Source organism: Lepisosteus oculatus, chromosome 22 (assembly GCF_040954835.1).
Source record: "Lepisosteus oculatus isolate fLepOcu1 chromosome 22, fLepOcu1.hap2, whole genome shotgun sequence".
In the NCBI taxonomy this organism is placed as follows: Eukaryota; Metazoa; Chordata; class Actinopteri; order Semionotiformes; family Lepisosteidae; genus Lepisosteus; species Lepisosteus oculatus.
In genome coordinates this window covers 9,021,142-9,049,116 of record NC_090717.1, presented here as the reverse complement: position 1 = coordinate 9,049,116, position 27,975 = coordinate 9,021,142, and the positions used below count along the sequence as shown (strand labels likewise).

The window sequence follows — 27,975 nt, the reverse complement described above, 5'->3', positions numbered from 1 at the left end:
CTCCTTCTGTTTCTGTAAATTAATAGATCAGTCAAAACAATAGGAGCATACAGTCTCATCAGATGTTCTACTTAGTATCCCACTGTCATAACTTTGTAATTATGTAAAGATGTTTATCACTACAACTGCTTCTTGGCAGTTATTGCATATGTTTTATGTGTTTACAGGGGTAAACTGTGAGAATGTAGAAGATCTGCATGTTTTTCTGCTGGTCTGTGGCCTAAGAAGAGTCAAGGATCCTTTGTATCTAGTAGATGTATTTTCCGGTATGAGCATAAAGATTAATTATTGTTAACTAGCCTTCTGATGATAATGTTCACAAATTACTCAATGAAACTGTAATTCTTAAAATTTAAAAACATTTATTTACATTTTTAAACCATTTTTAAGGCAGAATTAAAACCTGTTAAATTGAATTTTCAGTGTATCTGAAAATGGAAGAGAATAGACGGACAATGTAAAGTGATAACTTGCTATTAATAAGATTTTCTGTTTCTCTATTAAGTGGTTTTACTCTTCAAACTAGATGTGAATTGAATCTGTTTGAATTTTTAGTCAGACTGAGAATGTAGGACTTTGGAACTACTGTTTTACATTAGCATAAAGAGGAAAGAAATATTTAAATGAATGATTATGTTTCCTAAATCTAAAATCAGAGATGTGTTGGATATTTAACAGGTTCAAATAAGCAATTCAACATGAACATACAGTATCAGATTGACATGAAATCTGAAAATACAATAAGTATTTTATTGTGTTTTGTCAACATAAGGCATAAATATAAAAAAGAAATAAACTCAAAAAGGATATATTGATAAAGTAACAGAATGTCATAATTTCTACATTTTTAGATATGGTATGGTAACTGAACAGTTAGCTACAGCAGTGCTGCTTTATGTATGCATATGTTAAGTTAATTCTGAGATGATCAAACCTTATTTTCCTGCCATGCACATACCGATGTTCTTATTTCTTTATAAATACTAAAAAGTCCAGAACTTGTTAAGCTCTTCAGATGGTTGCAGAAATCATTCTTATGTTGATTATTTTGTGTTTCAGAATGGCACCAGGAAGATCCATCTGTAATTCTCATAATCATTGGACCAGAGGTAAGGAGCTTGAATACACTGATTTAATACATTTTGTTTGTGTTTTTTTGTTTCAGGAAGGTGGGGTTGAACCCTTAAATATATTAATAGAATTAAGCAAACAATTGAAGGGATTTACTGTCTAAACTGCATTTACAGTGCTATCCCGTTATGCTGTGGGGACTATTTGTGTATTATAGGGAGTATTGTCTTTTATGTTTTTCATATGTACAGTGTCCACAACAACCTTCTACACATTTTCATTTAAATACTATATCCTTATAATACATTTTATAAACTGTAACAGAATCCATCAAAATTCCTACACAGTAGTAATGTTAGGTGCGTGTTTAATAACATGCGAGTTGTGTGTTTGGTTTGCTTTTAGAAATCAAATGCAATGTAATCCTGAGGCCTTTGTAAGTGCCTGATGTTCTGACTTCAAAATAAACACATTAACATGTTGATACAATAATGAAAATATACAGTTAGTGACAGGTTGGAATGCCTCTCCATTTAAGGTGCTTAAAGTCTTAGTTTTTGCGAATCCCACCTAGTTTATTTTAACAGCATTTTCTGCAGTTAATTCGAAGAGATTGGGTCAAATTAGCATCATGTGAGAAATGAGAGCCATGACCTCACTGTGTTATTACTGATAATGCACTATGACTGGTTTCTTTGTAATGGGGGAGCACTGTATAAATAGCACTTTGTACATAGAAGAGCACTCGAGGTCCCAATGTGCTTTTCCCACTATCTGTTTAATTAATTTAGGTTATGCGATTCCCATTCCAACATGCTGTACACGATGCTGCTGATTTGATCCAGGGGCGTTAATAGTATGACAATTAGGTGCAAACCCCAAGAATGCTAATGAGATTTTCTGTATGCTGTGTTACTGTACATTAAGCGTGCTGGGAAATGTGACATTCCGCTGTAGTAAGTGCTTCTTAGCGCTGGACTTGCAAGTCAGAGAGAGACCTAAGGACAGATCCATTCGATGAAGGACTGCTCAGCTTGCTGCTGCTGCCACCACTTAGCTCAAGCATCTATTAAACAGTCAGACAGCACAGGGTTTTCTGACAACAGCATCAGTCAGAGTATACTAATATGTTTATAATATGTATAAAGAAACAGTGGTGAAAGGACAGCCATTGAGAAAATATAAATGGTTGGCATGTCAATGATTTTACGATTTTACGTACATTTGGGAAAGCAGAGATTAAAGAAAAGTAATTCCAGAAGTTAGAAGAGATAGTGTATAGTCTGCCCCACTTATGAAAAAAAAAGTTTTAATACCTTCTTCTTTTTTCCACTGCTGAATTTGCAATAAAAGAAACCACCTCTGTCTGCCTTTGAGGTTAATTTAGATATTATGTTGACAGATTGATTAGAGACATAAAAGCCTTTTGCTTTAATAGTTGGTTTCCCCTCGAATCCAAAGACATGACACCTCCTTGAATACATAAAACAGATGTAAACTAGGATTCATTACTAAGAGCTTTTATTTTACTAAATCTTGTTTTTTCATGTGGTGAAGTCAAAAATGTTGAGCTGTTAAACCCTGAAAGACTTTCCATATCCAAAACATATTTTCTTAAAATATTTTACAGTTCTTCAACCATTTTTAGGACTAGTACTCAGTTATGAATTTTTGAACAACTTGCACAGGCTGTGATTTTTCCCATAATCCTAGTATCACCATTGAGAAGTGGTATCTTATACTGTAGGATCTAAAAGAGTTGGTGACTCCTATATCAAATACACACACATTTCCTTCAGAGTTATTGCTGTGAATATAATTCAGAAATAAGAAAATGTATTTATTGCATTTCATAATTACATTTCTATGCATTACTTTAACATTGATTTGCTTAGTTTCCTTTGGGGGAGAATTTGAGGGCTTTCAGACAGGTTTATCAATCAATATCCTGTACTCTGAATTCCCTGTTTGTATCTGTGAGAGTTCCTAAGCTTTTAGATAATAAGTGCATAAATTAGATATCACTCTCATCTGAACAGGAAAAATAAATACAATCAAACAAACAAAAGCTCGATAAAGCGTCTTTAGCCCAGATTACTCTACTAGCACTGTACAAGGGGCCAGTGAATGCAAGTAAATCCCTTCCAGCAATTAAGCAGATTGGGAAATGACCCCAATCTCTGAAATCTGTCAACAGGACAGGCTTTAAGAGGCTTTTTTAAAAGAATAACATTGTGAAATGCATGTTTAGGGAACATGATCTATAGCATTGTACTGGCTGATGGTAAAGATTAAAGTAATTAAATTTATATTACACACTGATTTTTAAAAAATTGTTAGAAATATAAAATATATCCAAATATAAAATTATGGTAAATGATCCCATAAAAAAAGACAATAATTTAAGTTCTTAGACACGTGAGCTTGTTCTGTTTGATCATCTCTGCATTTTTATTTTATTTTTTAGATATCCCTCTGAATGAGCACATTGCTTCTGTTCTGTTTTTCTGGAGAATCTCGTGCCCTGCTTTTATAATGTGGTGGTGGTCTTTGAGTTCATGCTGAATGGTACAGCAATACCAATTCAAATACTCTTCCTTGTCTCCATCAACAACCTCATTCTAGGTCTTCATGTGTTTATATTAGTCTCCTTTTTTTGACGCTCGAGAATTAATAATCATAATCATAATCATAATCATCATAATAATAATAATAATAATAATTGCTTACACTTATATAACGCTTTTCTGGACACTCCACTCAAAGCGCTTTACAGGTAATGGGGACTCCCCTCCACCACCACCAATGTGCAGCCTCCACCTGGATGATGCGACGGCAGGCATAGTGCACCAGAACACTCACCACACATCAGCTATCAGTGGGGAGGAGAGCAGAGTAATGTAGCCAATTCATAGAGTTCATAGAGTTTCAATTACTAGAAACAACATTGTCAGTCATCCAAAAAAACATCTTTGGTCTGATACATCCGTGCATAAATGTTGGATCTTATGTAAACCATCTCAATACCCTGATCTGTTTTTCTCACTTTTGATTTAATAAAACGATTAACTAAATTTTTGGTTATTTAAAATGAGACTAGTGAATCCAATTGATCATATTGAAACCTGGTCTAATCACCAATAATAGCTTATACTGGACCTGCTAATACTAGCACTACTCATGGCACTGTCCAATCAAAGGTCATACCAATCAGCAATTGCCAGTTCTGTCCACACAAGTGTAATCATGCTGTTGCCTTGCACAAGGCAGTATATGTAAAACAAGAAACAATTTCATCTATGATTCTGCCATCAATAATATCAAGAATCTCCACCTTTATAAATCAGTACAACTTAGCATAAGCACGGTCTCATACTTTGGTGTACGGTACATATTATTTAAGAACCATTCTCATATCTTTTATTTTGTTGATCATACCAAGGTCCTGCACCATGGTATTCTAAATACTGACAACACACCTAATACAACCCAGGTGTTGGTTCAGTAATTTGATTCTACGGCTGGTCAGCATTGGAAAATGATCTTAACAGACTTCAGGTTTTACACACCATTTTACCACTTCCTAGTCAGTGACAGAACCTATTTTAAACAATTCCTAGCAGAATTGCTCTTGAAAAAAGGTCAATCTGATATTTCTGTGATTTATTTTCCTACTGGTTTATCAGAACTAGTAGTTTTCCATTATTTTCCATAAAGTGTACTAAATATTTTTGCATTCATGTAAATATTGGTCCTGCATCCTTTCTGTAAAGGATGCTTGATCAAAGTATTTAGGTGCAGCTGTAGACACCCAACACTGGATTTCATTAAAATCAAACAAGCTGATGGCATTCTTCAAGTATGAGCCCACACTGCCCTCTGTTTCTCTTGATGCCTTTTCCATCCATGAAGGGAATGTAATAAAAGCAGCTGTTCCTGCAGTATGACCTCAAAGATTGACTCCACTTAGGAGTGTAATTGGATCAGAGTTGTCCTGTCACTCCATGTTGGGTTGAAGAAAATGAAGTGTCAGGAAGCAGGGTGGTTGGTAATTGGAGCACAGGCTTTTAATTGGCATATTCAACAGCATGTTGAAAAATAATGTTTCATATTATGCCTTACCCTGGATGACTTCTACTTCAACCACAAGACCTATTAACACATGCATTTGCTTATTAGTTTCACATAGAGACTTTGAATACTGCAAGTTGTAAATGAGACTACATATTATACAAGTCAATTAGCACCTTACTGTGTCTTTTTTTATTTTGTAAGTAAAGTATTCATGATATGGATGAAGAAAGGAAGCTATCTGAAAGGGCTTTGGCTATATTTTGCGCTTTTAACACGGCTTAGATTACAAGACCGGTTTTAAATAGAGGAATATTGTAATGTTAAAAATCCAAAATGAAAAGATGAGAATGATAACAGGGCATACATATTAGCATTCTAGAATCATTACGTGATGCTCTATAACATCCAACAAGGTGTGTAATATTAATTGGTAAAATGTTAAATGAATGTCATTTGTGCGCATTCTGAACCATTGTCCTGGGTTCTTGTTAAGTCCTAATCAGTGGAGCATACCTGTGCCTCCAGCTGCGGAGTTGGCAGGAGACCCAGCCAGGTTCCAGAGCCCCAGCAAAGCAGACAACCAGCAGGGCCGGACAGGCCAGCCAAACTGGATCTCTTCCATTTCTGGTTCAAGAAACCAAGCACATCTGCTTGTTAGGTGCACCTAAAGAAGCAGAGAATCTTAATGAGAGAACACCTAAAATTCTGAGGTACAAGAATAAATCAGGGAATCAGGAATAATTGCATCCTAGCTTGAAAAATACTGATCTGTAACATACAAATAGTCTTTAAACCCGATACTTAATTTCTCATGTCTTTACAATATTTATTCTATTCTAAATGTCCATGCATAATATAATCCATACCCCTTGTATGAAGAAAAAGGTAGTTCACTTAGAAAATAATGATCATTGTAACAGCCAGAGATTCAAGATTTCCCTTTTACATCAAGGAGTCCTAATCTAAATTGACAGATTTTGTGTCCAGTGAAACACAGAGCACTGATTTTTTAAAAAGAGAGCACAGAGGGAAAATGGTCTTTTCAGTCGTTGATCAGTTCAGCTCTAAGGCTAAGTTGTATTCATTGGATTATCTTATACTTGCGAGAAACCTCATCTGGGCAGAGAAAAGTGTATTCATCCTGTATTCATCCATATTGCAAACAAGATAGATCAATACAGATATATGCTGAAATGTTATTAAAAATGACCTTATCTTGTTTCAGATCGATCCCCTGTTTACAGAGGAAGTGGAGGTGAATGTTAAAAGGTAAATCATTTCAGTTTTTATCATCTATGACGGTACTGTATTCTAGATAAAATTTGTTGCTCTGGTCAGAGTTAGCAGCACTCTTTTTTGCTTACTGAAAAGGAATTTAAAGTTAGGGTACTGTTCATTTGAAAAGTTTGCTTTATACACAAGAGCAAGCAACTCTCATTGTACAGTATATTGGTTCGTGGTACAATGTTATCAGCATAACAAAAAGAGCAGCAGAGAAAACAGCTTGTTTGCGCCTGCTCTCTGAGTCACGGCAGAGCTTTGGAAATCTCGTTTCAGGAATAGAAAGCTATACAGTAAGTACCACATACCACATAGTCATTCATGATAAGAGTATTGAACGAAATGCATTGTAACTTACTCAGACAATTAAATATGAAAGTAAAACTTGCTAGTGGTGTAAAACAAGAAAACATGTTCTGAAATCAAATAACTGAAGAGTTGTTAGGCTGTTTTGTTTTTAGTTAAACGGAAGGTGACCACCGTGTGAGAAATTGAAACCCCTTAGTGCACCAGCCTCACACTGTATCATCATTGATTAAAATAAACAAGAGACTCGCATAAATCCGTAGGATTCATAACAGGCGCTAACATTTTGTGAAGTGAATCAGCATATATTACTTCTTATATTGCTCCGTGTGTCTGCTATGAGTATGAGTGCCCTTAACTTCTAACTTTGCTTTTGCAGAGCAAAAGGGGTCTTTCTGGCAGCAGAGAGAAGGCAGCAGGATCTGCATGCTGCAATGAGGAGATCAGTTGCCGTAGTCAACAGTTCAGTCTCTGAGGGGATGTCAGCTGCCATTTTAGAAGTAAATAAACCCTTTAGTAATTTTGTAATCTTCAGTGGAAAGCTGTTATCAGAGCATTCTCTGTGTCTGTGATTTCATAAATAGATATCCCCTATCTTATTTCTGCCAGAATTCTGCATGCATTTTTCAACTCAGCTCCAGTCAGTGATGCACCTGGTGCCTGAACTTGCTTTTGAATCAGTAAGAAACAAGCAGTGACAATAGAACGAGAGACAAAGATACTTGTCTTTAATTGCCACAGCTTGGAGATCAAGCTTCTGTTTCAATATATCTTAGCCTACAGTATATGTTGCCCCATACTCAACGCGGACTGTTAGTTTTTTCTAACAGATTTGTTTTTAAATGTACCTTTTTATTATTTCTGTATTTATCTATTTTGTGAAATGTACTTATGAAGAGAACATCACTCCTATGACTAATGCATGTTTTAAAAAATGGAGAATATCTTTAAGGCGTTATTTACTTGTGCACTGTGTATCAGTTTTAGCAGTTACTTTAATACTGCATTTAAAACTGTAGAATTCTAGCAAGAGAATATATACTGTATACACTTTTTTCGGGGGGTATGGAGTGGAGTTTGCTTTTAAAAAATGTAATTTTGTTCATAGTTCACAAAAAGATATTGAAAATGTAACAGTTTTGGCAAGCATGGATTTTTCAGTAATACATTAAATATATTTTTTCAGTCAAACCTTGCCTTTCAGAATAATGTAACTGCTATTTTGGAAGTACCTCTTCTATACTGAAAATAAGTGACTGAAAATATGATTTGAAGACAGACTTTTTATTTTATTTTATTTTTATTTTATTATCTTTGGTGTTAATGTCATTCTGTTGTTCAGTATAGTCATTTTAGCTTGCATCTTCCATCTCTTAGGCTGCAACTGAGGTGAAATTGAAATTCTTTTGTGCCAGTAGAAAGCACTTTATCACTTTGCCTGTCTGAGCATAATGTTCTGACCGTTTCACCCTCATTAAAGCAGAATTAACAGTGGTGTATTGTCTTTTTCCATCCCTATCAAAGAGCACAAGCATAATCCTGTTAATCTGTTTTAAACACAGAGGATTATAGCAATCCTCACTTGGTTGAGGGGACACATGATATTTTTCCTACCTGATGCTGAGTTACTCTGATAGATGTAATTAACCCACGTGGTTGGGTAATGTGAAAAAAATAAAGACAAGATTATTACTGCTTTCAACTACAGCAACACAGACCTCTGTCTGCCTAAAGGACTTTTCCATTTGGCTTGATGTGCAAGTAAATGAAAGTGTCTTAAGAATTCAATTGTACAGTACAATAATGCAAGTTCATGTACTGTGTATTGTAGGCAATGGACCTGGAAGTGCCTGTTGTGGCCAGAAACATCCCAGGAAATGCAGCAGTAATAAAACACGAAGAGACAGGACTTCTCTTTTCAAACCCACAGGTAAAGCAACAACTAAAAAAAAGTCCTTTCCAAGAAGGGAGGTTCAGTGCTGTATTACTGTGAGCATTACTGAGACAAAAAGTGGGTCTTAAAGCCAGTACTCTACTTAGTTATGTACACTAATTTGGCCTTCCGTGACTCTGAAGTGTTGCCTGTCTCCACAGCCCTTTGGTAGTCTAATACTGGATAGACTTTCATCGTCATAAATATGTAACATAAATATTTGTCTTGGGAGACATATTAAAGTGACATCCAGGCCTAAACTTGACACCTGTTTTAGCTGCTGAATAGACCAAAGGCTTCCAGAGACATGCTGCTCGCAGTAGTGAAGAAAGATCTTTAGGAGATCTCCTCCCACCCAGCCCTGCCTTTATTGGTAGCCCGTTTTGAAATACAGCAGATCAGAAACCATTGAGATGTTCAGTCAGATTTCCTCCACAGATTACAGTGCATTGACTGTCTGTGGATTGCTCTTGACACTTATGGATATTTATAAGGAAAAAGTATTTTATGGCTTTAGCTGATAAGAATAACATATCTGTGGCTCAGGGCAGAGGGATCCCTTGTAGATTGTACACAGTAAAATGCTTTCTTAGCTGCCGGTACAAGTGGTGCTCCCCAGTGAGAACCCTTTCCAAAATATGACTCCTTGCATAGCCCAGACTTTGCAAGGCCATGTCTAATTCAAAGTTACAACTGCCTGGTTATGTGTAACCCTGTGGCGCATTAGCCGGAAGCAAACAAAGTTTGAGCCAGACCATATTAATTACTGCTCCAGGTTTATGAACTGAAAGGAAAAGACATTACATGCTGCCTCAGAGGGATTTCACTGTAGTGTGAAATGGACATTAGCGTGATACCCAGTAAAGTGCCCAGGGATAAGTCTGAGCAACAGGTGGTCAGAGTGCACGGTGAATGTATAAAACAGGGGTTTAAGCATAATGAAATATCCCTCCAGGACAAATAGGGTGCTTAACATGTACAGGTTTTATCAGATACACAATGAACACACAGAACGCAAACCTTGTGTACACCACTGGCAAAGCCTTTACCCTGAATTCTCTGTGGACAGTTCATTATAGTACAGACTAATAATCCTGGGCTTTTGTTAGCACAGAGTTAAGTGGTATACTATAACCCAAACCTCTTAAACTTCCACTTAAAACTCAACCAAAAGAGAAACACATTAGCTTATATACTGTAAAACATAGTAGTGATTACAGTTCATACTGTCTCATACAGTAAGGGTTACTGGCCATTGCAGAGAGAATATAGGCAAAGGTAGGCCTTACAGCCCATCAGCCTCATTTGGTTATCAGTAATTAACTGAATAATCAATGTCATCCGGCTATTTCTAGAAATAAGATGGGTATCAAGTTCTAGATTGTATGTTCTGAAACCCTTTCAGTAAAAAAAGTAGTTTGAGTAGTGTACAGTTAAGAGAAAACCCAGAGCTACTCTAATCTTGTGCACTTAAAGAGATGGTCCCTAAATACCTAGTTCCCTTTCTCACTAGGATCAGAAGGAAAGAAAGCTCTAACCTAGGTGGTCAGGCATGCTTCAGCCCTCAGTCCCAATGATTTCAGTGCTGTAGAAAAAAGCCATCTTCTAAGATTAATTTATTGAGGAAATAAAGAATACTAAAATGCAGTGTTTCCTTTAACATTTTTGTGCAAAACTGAAGTAAATGTTAGTTCAGGCCATGGGAGACCAAACTCGATTCCTGGAGCCCATACAGTCTTTGTAGTTATTTGTTCCATTCGAGCTCTCACTGACATAGCTTGTCTATTTAAATAACTGCTATTTTCTTATACTTCGTATGAGATTTGAATAATAGTAAGCAAATATTAGTTTAAATCAACTGTAGAAGACATTATAGAAAAAGACACAAAAATCCTTGTGAGTCTAATTGTGAAAATAATTACATTTATAGTTTAATTGACTACCCAGCTTGGTCAAAAACCACCATTTCCTCCATTAACTGAGTTTGCCACCCCTGCCATAGAATATCTGTGATTTCACAGTTGGTGGGCATGGACCAGCTTTGAGTGTTAACACATGCTTTAAAATATGCTTTCTTCACTTCCCACTATGTGTTGCTAGGACTGATGGGATTAAGGGCTAAATTTAAATTTTACAATGATAATCATTGTCCAAATCTGTAAAAGCTAAGCGTGTTCTTTTGTTGATTCAGAGTGATTTTCAATCATTGTGTTGAATGATATTTGCTTTCCATTTGAAACAACATCAACATTTAACAAGGTTTTATAAGTCAAAGGAACTTCACATGAGAAAAACCTATCTTTGATGAGAAACTGGTGAATGTAAATTTTGTAGATACAGTACACACTGTTTAAAAATCATTTCATTGTTTTAATTATCCTGTAGATTCTAACATGAGATTGTCTACCATAAACCTCTCTCTTCTTTAAGGAAAAGAGCCTCCAATTCGAAAGCACTGCAATTAGTCTTTTGACTCTTGGCATTCCATGTACACTACTTTTCCAACAGATCAGGCTGCAAGTTTCAATGAAGCACTGAAATTTCTGCTCACTGCTCCCTGAGGAGTCTCAAAACACTAGCCAAGTTAAATCTGTTTAAAAAGCAGACTGCACTAGCCTCTCACAGAACACTGAGCTATGCTGAAGAAATACATTAAATTGTGATTTCCTTACTCTTTCGGGAGGTTGTCAGTAATTTTAATTACTTTTTTTTTACCTTGATGAGCTTAGCAATTAATTACAGTTGGATGCCATGTTTGTTTTTAATTCCCATAAATGGAAGTTTTCAGCTGGGTGCTGTTAGATGCCGGTGAAGCCTATAAATGTAGGTCTCTCAGGACTGATTACATAGGTGCACTTATCAGTCATTGTGCTGAATAACAACTACCTTCAACACTATGTCTTTGTGCCATATAGTGAATACGAAATGCAATTTATTATAACAAGACTATTTATTCTCTAAACCATAAACCTGTTCATACGTTCATGAAGGAAAACAACATACAGTATAAGTGAAACCATTTACATACATACCTACTGACCTTAGAACTCTTACCAGCAAATTATTTCTACCCTACAAGGTTTACTTAGGCTTGACGTGTCAGAAAAATAATTATTTTACTTTATTAGAGAAGAAAGAAAGCAATTGTGAGAGATAGCTGGCTCAGGTTTCATTCAATGTCGTGGTAGTGTCCATTCTCAGTGTTGCCTTGCTGTTGCGCCGTTTGCCCGTTAGGAGTTCGTGGACCTGTCCAGGAAGCTGCTGGCAGAGCCCTCGCTGCGTGAGAGGCTGGTGTCAAAGGCGAAGAAGTACGTGAAGGACCACCACTGCAAGGCCAAGGAGAAGGACACCTACCGGCGACTCATTGAGCAGCTGCACTGAAGATCAGCCAAGCTCCCTGAGAACCTCTTCCCATACTCCGCTTTCTTGTCCTGGCCACAGCAAGAGAACAACGGCAAATTCCATACTGGAAATAAACAGTTTCACCAGTCCAGGCCATTTGAAAAGGGGCATTTGTCTCCTTTGTTTCATTTGTTATTTTAAGACATTTTTTAGGAATAGATGATAAGTTTACTGCTCTTGTATACAAGGTTTCTTTTTTTTAGTTTTTCTAGTCTTGTACTTCATGGGAATGCAGTATTGCGCTTGACCAGGTTTGGAATGTAACTTAATATTTTGCTGTACTTTCAAAGCAGTGTACTGTACATGGAGGTTTTGTTTTGTTTTTTAAGGAAGGAAGAAAAGGAACAGGCATTGGTTTCAAATATAATGAAGTGCAATTAAAACTAAATTTCCTTGAATGTTTTACTTACAGATTTACATCAGAATAACGGTCCGGTGCACAAAAGTGAAGCTTTCAAGAAATCCTACTCTAGCATTTCTTTCACATGTTAAACTGTGTTTTGTTGGTACACTTACTGTAAAGTGTACAGTAGCAGTATCTTGTCATTGCAATATATTCATAGTTTGTGATCACAAATAATATGCCATTGTTAAATGATTAATGGTTAACTTTTTATCTTTTTCGATGCAGTCAAATGTATTTTGTCTTCTGATGCCAGATCTTTAGGATACCTAGAATTTTTTAATGTGATGTTCTTCAATTGGTAGGTACAAGATATGGAACATGCACTAGGCAACCTTTTTCTTCAGGTAAGGTTTTGGAGATCTTACTACTGTAGTTTTTTCTAATATCTGTACTGATTCATGTTTTTGCTGTTATTTATTGACCTTTATTATTACTAATTTATTATTTAGCATAAATAATGTCAATAATAGCATTGAAAATGACGGGTGCGGAACCACAATACATTTTTTCAATGGAGTCAAATACCGTACTTTCTCATTTTTAATCTTGAAATTTGCCACATGACTTATTGTAAACGGCGCTATTGCAGACACTTCAACCGATTGTGTACTTGTTTAATTTAGGCAGATGATTAAAAGCTTTCATCTGTCATTGTTTCTAATTCATTCATCTGGAGAAAAAACAATGGCAGCTGCACAGCCTTAAAAAAATCCTGCAATTTCATATTCCAAACCATGGCATTAAAAGGACTGGCTTATTGACAAGTTACAATACCAGCTCTAGCAACTATGGATCTTGCAACAGAGCAAAGAAAAAAGCCAGGCTAATCCTTTTAACCTCCGAATAATCCAAGGCCCCCAAAACAGCAAAGCATTGCTAAATCTGTGCATTTGATTCCCTAGAATTGTTGGGCCTGTTCTGGGTAATGCCCTGTGTCATTATGTCAGTGTTACAACAAGGAGCTTGCTATCCTGAAGTCTCCACTCAGCAGTCAAGTTACTTCATGGTCCACTTCCATTAACCTTTCTTATTTTTGATTACATCTGGATTCATTTTTGTCATAGCATACAGCAGGTATTTTCTGCACTATGTCCACTTATAAAACCACCCGACATTGTAAAAGTCATTAGAAAAATTGTCGTGGGACTTTAAGGTTTTTCCATTACCTGCATCTACAAGACAAGAGTACTGTTGCATACCAAATCTCAGAGTGCCATACAGCAGTGAAGCTTTGAGAAATTTTATTCCCTGGTATTGCCTTACCTCCATATCTAAGTGGGATCTGGGAACACCAGCTTGAAACAGGAGATGTTGGAGGTACAGTAGGTTTTTCCCAGAGGTACTCTATTAAAAATAAAGAAAAAATGAACAAGAACACAAAATAAATCGGCCCAGCTATATACCTTAGAGTACAATTTACATAAATGATAAAATATGTGCATTTATTTAATACTTTTATGTTGTGAACAACAATATATGTCTTGTCTTGAACACCTATGTAAATAAATATTTTTGTGCTTATTATTTACTTTTAGTAAAGGTGTCTTTGGCTTGATAAAGCATTTGAGATTTAAAAAATATTTTGGCTACCACTTACCTTGTACACAAATGCAGTATCTCTCTTTAACCACAGCGTCTCAGTTCTAATTTAGACTGCATAGCACTACTTGGAGTAAGCAAAGCGAAGCACAATAATGTGTAGCATCAAGGCACATTTTTTACTTGAGATAGTAGCATGTACCATGAAGAAAAATCATTTTTACCAGTTTTCAGTACTCTGCTATTTTCAGATATGTTCTGAGAGATAAGGAGAATGGGTCAACACAAACTCCATCAATAATGCCTGAATATGTGAAGGAATTTAAAGCTGGGTTATACAGTAAACAGAATGTTATATAGAATGTGACAAGATGGGAGAGTATATTACATATCACTGTTGTAGAAACTGATCTTCCTTGGTTGATTCAGAACATTGGAATAAACATCCTGAAAGAAGGTTGCAACTGTATTTTCACCAACTGCTTCTTGTTTGCAATGCTTGTTGCATTCCAGCAATGCCATATCCTAAATAAGGACTAATAAATGACAAAGAAAGGAAAGCCTGGAGCTGTGTTGCACAGACAGCGGGGTGTAACACCATGTGTCAGGCAAGAAGACAGACTTCCTTGTAGATGTTTGCAAGCCTGTAGCAAGAAAATATATTTACCACAGTGAAAAGATGTTCACTTGGGGATCATTTGTCAAAAAAGAGCAAAGGTACCAAAATCATTCATACACACATAGGAATGTTCCTTCATTACCACTGTACTGTCAAATATATACTGTATGAGGTTTAATCACCTCATTAAATACTTACACTATAAAAGTTACACTGCATCTCTGAAAATTAGAATATGTAATAGTCTTAAATAAAATAATAGGTGATTTAATATCACATCACAAAATCTCCAGTAAAAACAAAATATTATACTAAATTTAGTACTATCCAGGGATTATGTAATTGGACAAAAGAGCTATATTTATCAAGCCTTGACAGCAGTGTTACCAACTGACATTAGCCTGGTCACATCTAAAAAGCTAAGCAAGACCAGTTCTGGTGAACCGTGGGAGATAGGATTTCTAAGTAAATCCACATTACTGCTGTAAGTGACACTCATGACACTCATCTCTGGAGCAGAATTTCTAAGACCTAGAACCCCAGTATGGGGACAGTAGACACCGTGCTGCAGGAGGTGCTGAACTTCAGATGAAACCAGATCCCACAGTACTTTTTGCAGTGTTAGCTCTGGTGTAGTGGTACTAAATTTCACTTAGGGCTCGCACAGCCCAGGTTTCCTAAAGTTCTCCCTTTTAGATACGCACTTACCTGGTGTGTTGCATTTCTGCAGTGGGAGATGAAGTGGTGCTCCTCTACGTAAAACACCATATCAATTCAAAGTATCCATTCATTTTCTAACAGCTTTATCCAGTACAGGGCTGCGGATTTGCCAGAGCTGATCCCGAAAAGAAATGCATCCAACACCCTGGACGGGACGCCAGTCCATCACAGGGCATGCACAGACATCCACACACTCACACCAGGCCCAGTTTTCCCAGAAGACAATTAACCCACCAGTATGTCTTTGGACTGTGGAAGGAAATAACAGAACCTGAAGACCATATAAACTCCACAGCAGACAGCACCCAGGGAATTAAACACAGGACCCCAGGGCTGTGAGGCACCAACACTAATTATTGCACCAAATTCAAATTCAAGATACCATTAATTATTATTGTAAAATAATAATTTTGCCACTAATACTGAGTGGTTCATAAGTTTTATTACACAAGGCAGGCCGCAACTGCCTGTAGTATAAACTTAGCAATTCATGGGTTAAATCAAAGGATTTAAAAAAAAAAATCTACAATCTTACCATTTTAGAGTTGTCACTGCGCTTAGACTGATTTTTAAATTGATGGCACAATAACGAATCCACTGTAGGTGTGTCATCTTTTAAAATCCCAGAGAACATACTGTACAAAAGGCAAACCCAATAAAAGGGGCCCTTAAAATCAGTCATTTGACAATGCCTTGTCTGCATTCTAACTCTGCAATGCCATTTGCTTTCAGACTGTAATGCTAAAACAATAAAAACCCTGAGCATAATCGGTGATCTGATAGGCTCAAGTCGGGGCCAAGCATGTGAAAGTAATTTATTTTGCAAACAAACTAATTAACTAGTACAGACTTACTGTACTGCTGAGAAAGAAACAGTAGAGTAGTATGGTGAAGCACTCTTTAACTTTAAGATGGTTTTCAAAGACACATTATTACTATATGATGCTTATAAGAACGGAAATACTAGCATTTACAAGGGACAGGCCTAATAAGGCATGAGAAGTGGCTTTGTACAGGTCTTACATCGTGGGTGAGCAGAATGTTACGCAATATACATTTCACTCTCTGAATGTACAGATCACTCAGCTGTAATTTCCTAGAATCCTAATAATTTATAATTATAAATGCCAATACCAAAACTGCATCTTTCTTCAATACGTGTGTTTTTCTATAGACACCAATGTCAGGAAATGGGTTATTGTAACTTCAAAAAGTGAAATCCATAGATACAACATCTACATACTGTAACTATAGTTAAAACTTAGATGCAAAGCTCTTTTTCTAGGCCATCTCATTGTTTCTAAACATACTTAGCTATCAAGGGTTAAGAGTTATCAGCAGATTAAAGCCGTTGTATGCACACAAAACCACATAGCATGTCTGCTTTTTTCTGTTTTCTATATAATCTTTAATAATCAAACATTTCAGTACTTTAAATTTCACTCTTTCTTGGTAGACAAGTTCACTCATGTTAATGTTCTTAAGTTTGCAATCAAAGGTAAAGTTTATGTGACAATCTATTTAATTTTTTTAGTACATAAAACATTACTTTTCAATATTTTTAGTGGAAAAACAAGAAAAAGAGCATTTTTCCTAGCTCTTATGATAACATAAAAGAAAAGCATAAATGGCAAAATCTAAATTTTAGTGCTCATGTCCTTCTGAGTGTTCTTAATGTTACATTTTTAAAAAATTTACACCATAGTATGAAAATATTTAATGATCAGGTAGACAGTTGAAATTAGCTATTATTTTGACTTTTAAAAAAAACAACAGAAAACAGTACAGATAGAAAAAAAGATTGAAGTTTAAATTAATGTTTATACACTATACACAGCATATATATACACACACATATATAAAATCATCCCTTTTTTGTCAAATACGTGTTTCTCAGATTTGAGAACAGTGGCATGCAGGTGATGAATGCAAATTGGGTTTCTACACATTTCAGTGCATATACAGTATGCATGTTCAGTTCTGAGCAGCTGTGAAGGGGAAAAATTCCCATACTATCAATAAGACACCAAGAAACTAAACCCACATGAAAGATTCTATATAAGTCTGTACACAACCTGCAGATGCCCATTTTTAATGGAGTTCACTTCAAACGGGGAGCCTCTCAGTTCATCTGAATATGCTGTTTTGCTCATATTTATGGATGTGCATCTTGAATTTCATTGAAGTTGAGCAATTCAAAGTGGCTTTTGATTATGGGCCTCCAGCCGTGGTTTGCATTCGTACACGTCAAGGAGGGTTTCACTGAGACAGTGACAGATATTGTCATGTATTATGTGCACTTTGTGAGTTTAAGTTATTTCCTTACTTGGCCCACCCCTGTGCTTGATCGAAGTGTTTTAAAAAAAGCCTGGAATGCCACTAAACACAACGGCAGACTAATTTCTAGAGCTCTGCTCTTAAAGCCCCATACAGGGCAAAAATACACAGGGAGTGCTGTAATAAAAGCATTACCATCCCTTACCAATAACAGAAGGCATAAAGGTGAACAGAAATGCATCCAACCCCAGTTAAAATTCCATCATAAATGGTCCAGAAGCTCTCCATTAACTACTTTGGATTCCACACAGTTCTCCTCCTGCCCAACCCACTTAATGTCCATCTCATGGTCCTTCAGAGCGGAGTCAGTGGAGGGGAGGCGGTTGTCTAAGGAAATGGAGGTGAAGGTGGTGAACTTAACTCTCTTTCTCTTTGTAGTAGGGGAGTTGAGGGATTCATTCTTGTGTTTTGCTCTAATGGATTGCATGGACCCACACATTGGGTCAGTTTGTTGGACTGCCCCACTCACAAGGTTGGCTCCATTTTCCAGGCCAAGCCCAATGTCTATGACGGTGGTGTTATGTTTCTCATGCTGGGATGGGGTGCCTGGCATGTTCATTACCAGCTCAGCATCTGTCCCCAGCCACACCCAGTCGTGCATGTGGCTCACGGTGTCCTGGCCTTGCACCGGGGCCTGCTTGCGTCTGAACTTCAGGACATAGGACACACAGTTCAGGAGAAAGACGAGGATGGCCAGGCAGAAGACACCCAGCAGCGCATACATCCCAATCTCCAGGTCTGTCAAAGAGCGGGGTGTTTGAGCTAGGTCGCTCTCCACCTCTGCCCCATTGTTTCTGGGAACATCCACTTGTGAAGGGAAGTTTGTGTAGCCAATTATGTTACTGTGATCCCATCCAGCACCACTGGAGATGCTTCCCATGGCAACATCCCTAACGACCGACTTAGCCGTTGTGGTTATTTTCCTCATGGCACTTTCCTCCCGATCCGACAGGGAACTCCCGTAGAAGCGCCCGTCTGTACCCGTCATGCCCTGTGAGGGCGTCATCTGTTTGCGCGCGTTCTTCCTGTTCTCGAGCTCTTCCCCGTCGTTGCCATAGTCACTGCTGCGGTCCTCTTTGTTTCCCCTGGCGCTGGGGTGGAAGCTCACCCTGACGCTTCCGCTACCTACCGCCAAGGTACTCTTCCTTTTGGACTTCTGACAGACCTCGCTGATAACCATTTCCACCTTGACCGCAGCCCCCTGGCCCTCTCCTTCCGCCAGCACCACGGGAAATCGCTCCGAAGGGTCCTGCCGCACGGACACCACCGCTTCATCTAGTGACGTCACAGACAGCATGTAGTAGCTGGAGTCGTAGATGTCCAGAGGCGACATGGAGCCATCGCTGAACTGGATCCAAGAGCTGATCTGAGCCTCCTGAGCAACACAAAACCCATGTTTAATTTATTTAATAACGATTTAATGTTTCATACAACAGTCAGAAGTAAATCCCTTGCACTCTTCTAAAACTCAACCTTCTATATCTTTATAGCAAAATACTGTTTACAACATTTAAAATTTGCCTTGAACTGCTGATCATTATACTGTATATTTAGCCATTACTATTAATTAACATTATAATAGCTAAGACTTAATGCATTCTAGTGATATATCAGAATCCAGGACTTTCTAAATGGTATTGGCCTAGTGTCTTTTGTAGATTGCCATTTTAATTAAGGTTCTGAGTTTTAATCATGGAATTTCAACTCAATATATTTTATAACTTACAAAACAATATTGTTATAATTATACTTTCATAAATATAACTGAGCACTAACTTAACTGATCTTTTTATTAATGCAAGGTTTAGCAATGGAACCTGTTTAGGGCTGTGCAGTAGCTCCTGTGTGGTTGCCGTGGCGATGATGGCCCTGTTACTTCCTGGACTGAGCTGGAGGGAGAGGGAGAGCCCTGTGACCAGCTGCACCCCCAGCTCTGTGATGGCCACCTTGTCATCCAGCACGGTCACCGTCTTCTCCGCCAGGATGGAGTCTGACAGAGGGGACAGCACCTGCCAAGCAAACAAAGAAACCTCATCGACTTCTTGTAATGGGCTTGTCTCTGCTAAAATGTGCTCTGGACCATTACAGTTGTAGAGAGATCTAAAGCTAAAAGACACGAAAGGATTTTTTTCTTGATACACCAAGATGATTTACAAATCCATTCTTCAAAATCCAGAGCATCTCTCGAGATCGATTTAACCAAGCCCTGATTTGACTCAACTGTGTGTATCACTGGATAACAGGTTGTAAGATGTGTGGGACAGAAGTTGGAGAGCACTACCTTGATGACCCAAAGTTTTCACCAGTGGCTATGTTCTTACCTGGATAGTGGTCACTCCAACGTCACGACCAGCTAGTATTCTTCCAGCCTGCAGTCTGGCGATCCGCGGGTCCTCCACTTTCAGGAAGTAGCGGACCAGCTCGGTGATGTCCACCTGCCAGTCCGGGCCCAGGAAATAAGCCAACTGCTCACGGGGATCTGACTGCTCGGCCACAAAGTGTGTGAACACTCGCACCAGTGCATGCTGGTACTGTAGCATGCAGCCTCTTCCTTTACGGTCCTCTTCCTCCTCATCACTCTCCCAGCTCGGCCTTAAACACAAACAACATCTCACTCTCTTTCGATGTCCGCAGTAACAAACTAATGGATCTCCCAATGATTTGGCTAGTTCCTATTAGTTGTTTATTCTGAGTCTTTCTTTTTCCTGCGATAAAGTCTGAAGCTTTAGTAAGGTGCATTTAACTCTTTATCTTGTGTTTAATCAAAAGTAGGTTCATTTTTTCACTGCCAGTTATCTTCTTCCAACCTTCATGTTGGAAATAGAGGGCATAATGTAAAACTAGGAAGACAGTTTTGGAGTCTTCTCTTCTCTTTGATAGGTGTATATTTTCAAAACCTGCTTATCTTAACAGTTTTGTTTAAAAATCCTGGTTTTGTTTCCTCTACACACATTCTTAATTGACTGCTGATCATCAGTCCTGTCTGGAGTGGCTTACCTTTTGCTGGTGGAGATGGGCACCCTCCAGCCTTTGATCTGACTGAGCTCAGTGTCAGACACCTCTATCTGCAGGGGGAGGCGTGGGATCCAGACAGTCATTTCCAGCTGGGCGCTGAGGTAGCCATAGAAGAAGTTCACTGTAATCCTCACCTTCCCCCTCATCTCCTTCCCGTTCACAAAGACATAGTCACACCTGTCAGACACCTGAGCCGGGAAGAGAAGCACAGATGAAAGTATAGACACAGGCTCTTCAGTAGGACCATTTTTAGTTGAAGGAGAGACACCAAACACCTATAGTTTGGTTAGTAGTGGGAGAAGAAGAAAAGATAGGGATCTGCTTAATTTGTTTGTCAAATGAGGAGGAAATTTGGAATATCAGAAAGTAAATATTTAAAAATAATGTAGTCAAGGATATTATATTCCTGATGACTTTTCTTTGTGTTATATTGTTTGGAAAGGATAAGTCTACTATACATTTAGAAATGTCTGAGTAAACATTCCTTCAAACCAACAAAATACTAATGGCACAATTATTTTATTTGGTTAAGGGATGCTTTTTCAACTAGTAGCTTTCAAAACTGTGTATTTAATTAAACAAAGTTCAGTCAAAGGCATCAACTGTAGGCTTCTGTAATAAGGTATGTTTCACCAATTCTAGTTATAAATACAAACCTCAAATCCAATATTTCCATGTTCATTATCTTAATACTGAAGTGCCAGCAAGTTTGCCACTGCTCTCCTTTCTTGCTACTGTCAAGACACTTTTAGGTCTGTTTCCAATGGTGCTCTATTTTCCCTCCCGCAGTCCAAACACATATTTGTAGGTTAATTGGCTTCTGGGAAAAATTCACCTTGGGGTGAGTGTGTGCATGTTTGTCTGTGTGTGAACTGCAATGGACTGGCATCCCACCCAGGGTGTATCCTGCCTTGTGGCCGTTGCTTGCTGGGATAGGCACTGGCTCCCCCGCAAGCCTATATTGGATAAAGTGGTTAGAAAAAAGATGGATGTTTCAAATGGTGTTCTACTGTCTTAACCTCCCCCCCCCCCCACCATCACTTTCTCATTACTGACTTCTGACTTAAAAAAATTACATAAGAATTCGTTATCGTGAGTGCAATTCTGATATTGGCCTGCCACTACTATAGCTTGCTTGTAAGTTTTCACCACTGCCCTACAAGCTGTTTGGGTAGTGTACTGCCATCTTCCCGCTGCCGCTGTTCCACTGTGATACCTACTGTACCCGTGCCGAGGTTTCACTGAACTCCTTCAAGTGGTTGCTGACTCTCTACCAACCCTCCATTCAAGCAGTGATTCCTGTCATTGGGAACCAGCCTTGGCTTCTGCACACTACCCTCGGACTGATAAATCCTGCATCTCTCAGGACTGCTGGATGCTTCTACCAAGGACGGCGCCACTACTAGTGTACAGCCCCTAACCTTTCACCAGCACTCCAGGAACCTGGACCTGCTTCCTGAACCTGCCATTTCTCTTTCCACTGCTGCTAAATCCTATATTCAGCCACTTGCTCTCTAAACTCAGTTAAGGACTTTGGATTTCAACCTTCACCTGCTCAAGAGTCCTCAAAGTTCTCCTCACTTTGTCACCTGCCTTACGTTTCCAATGCACTTAATCACTGGTAACTCTGACAATCTCTTCCTGAACGTCAATGGCCTTGTTGAACTCGAGCAATCAGTGGTGCTAGTGCCTCATTTTCATCCACACTAAAGATGTGCTCAAGTTATTTGTCTATATTCAAGTTTCAAGTGCGGAAATCTTCCTCTTTCCCAATCCCACGGCATTTTATTTCACCAAAGCTTTTCATGATACATCAGTTCATTATTCAGAGCCAATGCAAGCACCTACAGTAAGAAAGGGAGTTTCAAAGTGTCTGTGTAGTATAAAACCTGCAGACCAATTGCATAGCTTTGTGGAAGCACAAAACAGACTAATTACAGAATAATTAGGGTTTGTAATCTTGGGAAAGAAAGAATGTAGAAAAACTGGTGGCAACTGGGTGGGCAGCCACAAGTATTTGCAATTGCATAAAATGAAATGAAGAATTTGTGGATAAATAAAAAATAAAGGACTACTGCAGTATACAGTATATGGCTTCCAAGAAAACTATCTGCCATACTCTGGGCCACATTCAGATTAATTTGGATATTTAATTACTGTTCAAATAATAATTGTATTAAAAATAATTAACCATAATCAGCAATTGTTAAAACTAATTAGTGAGCTGCAGGTCTTGTTTTGCAACAAACATGGTGCTAGACCTCAGGTAATTATTTAGATTTTTTTACTTGTAGTGACTTTGAATGTTCAAGTCATTACTAATTGTCATTAACAATTTAAATGTGGAGTAACTGAAATGCTCCAATTTCCAACACAATTATTGATGACATTGATAATGTCATTTGAAATGTTTCTGCATGTCTGCCTGGCTGAGGGACAAGACAGAAATAGTTGAGTGAGCCACACTTTTAGGAATTCAACATATACAAACAAAATAAAGATTCAAAGGCAATAATTAATAATGATTAAATTAATGAACACAATAAACAACAATATATTGTTGTTTCATTACTTGAGAATGAAGCAGAATGGTTGCAGACATATTATCATATTACACTCAATTTAAAGCAATACCCAGAGAGGACATTGCTCAAATAACTTTTTCCACCCAGAAGGTCTTACCAGACCAGGAACTGCCTACTCTAGAATCTAGGAGACAGTACAGGATAGTACAGGATATAGATAGTGTTAGTACAGTACAGGAGTTAGTACAGGAGAACTAATCCTTTTTATACATCCTTTAACAAACCTAAAAAATTATAAAGGACACTGACAGACAGTAGCAATAATATAATCACGCAGTATTATCTACTTCAAAGAAATTAAACACAAGGCTAAAGCCTTCATAATGAGTAATAGGTTTGCAAGTGTATATTAATTTAATAACAAACCCTGCTGCATTAAGCATTAATTCTTTGCTGTGACTTCTAAGCTCATTTATTACATTTAAATTTCTAATGTAACCTTGCTGTGTTTCAGATGGTTTTGAAAAATCGTATGTATTCTGAATCACCACAAGACATTATGTTGTTATACGAGAGATCTATCAATATTCCTTTCTTTAATCAATATTATAACTTACAGACCATTGACTTTCTCGTGTTATTGCCTCCCTAAGTGCTTGGATGAGTAGGGAGAACTGCTCTGACTTTGACAAAATGCTCAAGGAGGAATGCAAATACTAGTGCTCCACTTTCATCGGCTCTGCAAGTTATAAAACGCATTGTCATATCGGTCCCTTACTGTGTCATAAATGTCTTGTGCGATCTTACATCACATTAATCAAGCACATTAAGTAGTGTACCTGGCTAACAATTACTTCCCAAAAATGTGGAACAAGATCTGTAACATCTGCAGATCTGGCCTGAAAAATTTATTTTATCCAGTGAATGATGGAACTAAAAGCTTTTAAGAATGATCAGATAATAACTGGAGAAATGTTGGCACAATGTCACAATAAACATAGACTGTGACAGATAGAAACCATTATCTGGACTATAGACTGTTATAAATTAGTCAAAGACCAGAAATAAAAATGTCTCTATTCATTGGATATTTCTTTCTTGTCCTTATAGCAGCCAACTTCAAGCACTATCTAACAAATACTCCATAACAAGACAAATCACAAGGATTTATCTGATGCCATGGCTTGAAGAAATGTAATTTGTTTCTTGTTTGATGACTAAATCTAACCATAGCTATAAAATAATAAACATCTAATGGTTAAAACATCTTGACAATAAGCACAGAGACTCCAGTCTGTCAAATACTCATATTTGCAAACATTTTCCTTCCCTAGAAAAGATTCTGGCTATTTTTTAGTAATCCTGCTTGCTCTGCTGATATTTTAGCATGTTTGTGAACAGCTACATTATGCTCAATTTCAGTGAGATTGGAAAGACAGTGTGGATTCTTTTTTACTAATGAGTTTCAAAGCAGCTGAAGAGACATTCTGTTGCTAAAGTATATTTTGATGGAAGGCAGAGGGACCTTATGCTATATTAAATGGCAGTGCATGTCACAATCATTTTAAATTAAGCGAAAAAGAAATTTTATACATAATGTTGAACCCCTAGGGCCGTTACATACAAACAATGGAATTTAAACTCTAGGGTTATAGTAAAAGATGGGTTATAGGATTTTACCTGGGGAGGGACTAAAGCACTAGAAACTAGAAACATTCAAGTAAATGTTATGTGATTGGAATAAAATTCTGTGGCTTTATTCTGTGGCAGGAAGTACAGATTAAGGGAAACTGAAGGAAGTACTAGTTAAAGATTAGCAAACTTTATAAGTGCCATGGACATTAGCACTAGGTTTATGGTACTTCATGCCGTCATCACAAAACAAATATCGAAGTTGCTTTTTCTCAGAGAAAGTCATTGGCCATCTTAGTTCACATCTATAAAGTTCGTTATATAGCAAGATTAATAAAACACAGCTGTTTACTGACACACAATATAACAGAAAACCGAGGTACACTGAAATCCGTACAGTTACACACACACAGTATGGAAAAATGTTTTTACGGAGGTGAACTTTTAAAATCAGTTTTATAAACAAACAAAAACAAAACCCCTGAATGCTGACTGTACCAAAAGGAGGCCGTCCATCCAATACACTTAATTCCAAATCAAACTGTTTTTTTTATTTAGTTTTATTAGCAACCTTTCACTCATCACATTACATATAGCGAATGACAAGCCTGAATATAAAAGGATATTGAGTTTGCAATTCCTGACTCACATGAGGAATGGTTTTACAACAAGCAACTAAGCTGTTTCTCAACAGGGTGTGAAGATTAACTTCATACAAGGCAAGCCAGTATGAAAAAGGGGTTTGTAATGCAAAGAATTACTATACAACATGTCAGAAATAAAATCATTCCCAATATCACTTCCCAAGGAGGAATAACACCCAAGATCTAAGTGCAGTAGGGAATGTTTATTGAGTGCTGTGGTATAGTGGGATTATGCTACATACACTCTTGGCTGAGGACCAGCTCCCTGGTCACAGGATGTGGAGGCTGATACCACCATGCAGACTGAGGAGTGAGCCAACAGTTAGCTGCCGTGGTGGAGATGAGGAGGAGGAATTTATAGGACAAATATGAAAAGAGAGCTTTACTCTGGTTATTTATATCTTCCCCAAAATGACGTCAGGAATGATTACGGTGTTAGGACGTTGTGAAAGTGACTTAGTTGCTGTGATCCCTCTTAAACATTTAAGAACTCTGTTTATTTAAGGAGAACTGCAACAATATTTTTATATTTCGGGGTTATAAAGAGTCAGCATCGAGGATTGCTTTTTAAACCACAATAAAAATAAAATGTACACAGTAACTTGTAAAACTTCCGATTTATATTATAAAATAGACACAATTTCCAGATATACGCACCGGCACTTTGTCGGCATTTCTGCGATTCAGAACAAGGCAACCAAACTGCCGATAACGTGAAGCGGGCCTATTACACTGTAAACAAGCCAGGCTTGTGACATCTCTTTTAATCCAATAGAAATATTGCTCTCAACTTCAAGACAGTTTTTCCAACAAATACTTATTACTTGTTAACTCTACATGCAGAGTTAAGTATTAAAGTATAAAGTATTAAAACATCTCTGCAGTGAAAAGTCTGCTGCACAACCCATACCTGTTTGCTTGTACAACACATTATTTTAGCTATTTATTCTTTACAGTGAGCAGAAAGGGCCACTTCAGATAGCAGTTCTCGCAAACTCTTGCCCATGCCAAGACTAGTCAACAATAGTGACCACACAAGAGCTTTCACAAAGTTCAGAACTTTGTGCTTAAATTCATCATTTCACATTTTTCTATACTGTCAATGAATTTATTTTATTACCAATTTGTTATAACCTGTCTGAGAAACCAGGATTACAGTTTCCCTATAATCTATAATGGAGCACCCAGACGCTAAAAAGGACAAATATAGAAAAGGTTACTTACTGTAATTCCTCTGTCAAGTGACGATCCAAAAAACTCATATGTGAAACCAATAATCCAAGACTAATGCTCATATCATAATTTCTTTAGGCCTTCAGACCTTTGCAGTAATGTCCTAATTGAAGTTTGAGTTAAATGAGATGCTTTAAAAGAGGAGTTATTAACCTAATTAAAAATATTTTTAATAAAAAACATCTTACCCTCAGTGGAAATTACAAATCTGAAGTCTGCTTCCACATGGATTTAACATATCCTCATTGCATTCAAGATTATTCATGCTGTTCAAAATGAAACTTTAATCTAAAAATATTAAAAAATACCAAAATCTTAATACCAATTTCTTCACCAGTGACAGGAAGTCCTATTAATGCACCATGAAAAAATCTGTATTTATTTTTATAAATACAAATATTGAGTTTTATTAGAAAATGAAAGTCAGTCCATCAGATACTTCAAAAACCCCTGTTGCCACTATCACTTGCTCATTATACAGTATACTGCTCGTTACACAACCTCTCAACTGAAACTAGAAGCAGTAAGATGTATAGCATTCAACAGAAGATCTGCAGTAATGCACAAAGTCTTAATTACTTTCTTTTGCTATCATATTTTTACAGTTCATTAACTCCCTAAGAGTAAAGCAAAACTAATCTTAAAGAGATGTCATTACAAACATCAAAACACAATCTGTTTTGGGCAGCCGTCCTATAATCTCCTGTGTAGTTTTCAATTTCAAACTTGTTGTAAAATGAAAAAAAAACATTCAGATCCCGAAATTTCAAACAGAAAAACAACATCAATAGTGGATATCTCATTTTCATTAACAGATGTCTTCATTCTCCTCAAGAGACATAAACACCTCAAAGCTACAATATATGATAATCACATCTACTGTAGTTAAAGCTGAGATGGTAATATTTACTTTCTCAGTAGAACGCTGTTACGATTAAATCGTGATTGTCATTTTCATGTTTGTAGAGCTTATCTGTTTTTTTTAAAAAACTTCCTTTTTCAGGAATGCCCCCTCTCCCCCCCAATCAAATAGGTACTGTACTTTCATTTAGTTAATTTCCATATGGACTACAATATCCAAGGGCTCAATGCTCGTGAATGACTGGGGCACTTGGTGAGAAATGTTTGCCGTAACCTGCTTGGTTAATGGATAATTAAGCAGGGGACGAAGCTGCTCGAACCCCATTAGGAGTGATGCAAGGCGGAGGATGAGCGAAGGTGGGATGCTTGAGATGAAT

General features: G+C 37.4%; 2 protein-coding genes across 7 annotated transcripts in view; one reads left to right on the top strand and one right to left on the bottom strand.

Moving 5' to 3' along the window:
- Positions 1 to 14,481, top strand: part of glt1d1 (glycosyltransferase 1 domain containing 1) — a 35,216-nt gene extending 20,735 nt beyond the window's left edge. For all 6 annotated transcript variants that reach the window (XM_015366438.2, XM_015366441.2, XM_015366436.2 and 3 more), the window contains 6 exons: positions 168 to 266; positions 1,060 to 1,109; positions 6,371 to 6,414; positions 7,112 to 7,232; positions 8,564 to 8,662; positions 11,900 to 14,481. In XM_015366438.2, the coding sequence (XP_015221924.2) occupies positions 168 to 266; positions 1,060 to 1,109; positions 6,371 to 6,414; positions 7,112 to 7,232; positions 8,564 to 8,662; positions 11,900 to 12,046 (560 nt within the window). In that variant the 3' untranslated portion in view covers positions 12,047 to 14,481. The remainder of the gene's footprint in view (positions 1 to 167; positions 267 to 1,059; positions 1,110 to 6,370; positions 6,415 to 7,111; positions 7,233 to 8,563; positions 8,663 to 11,899) is intronic.
- A 2,071-nt stretch (positions 14,482 to 16,552) lies between these two features.
- LOC102689698 (transmembrane protein 132D-like) overlaps positions 16,553 to 27,975 on the bottom strand; it is a 70,464-nt gene continuing 59,041 nt past the window's right edge. The window contains exons 6-9 of the mRNA XM_015366427.2: positions 20,686 to 20,891; positions 20,010 to 20,280; positions 19,506 to 19,697; positions 16,553 to 19,063 (exon numbers count right to left, since the gene is read on the bottom strand). Coding sequence (XP_015221913.1) covers positions 17,891 to 19,063; positions 19,506 to 19,697; positions 20,010 to 20,280; positions 20,686 to 20,891 — 1,842 coding nt within the window. The 3' untranslated portion in view covers positions 16,553 to 17,890. The remainder of the gene's footprint in view (positions 19,064 to 19,505; positions 19,698 to 20,009; positions 20,281 to 20,685; positions 20,892 to 27,975) is intronic.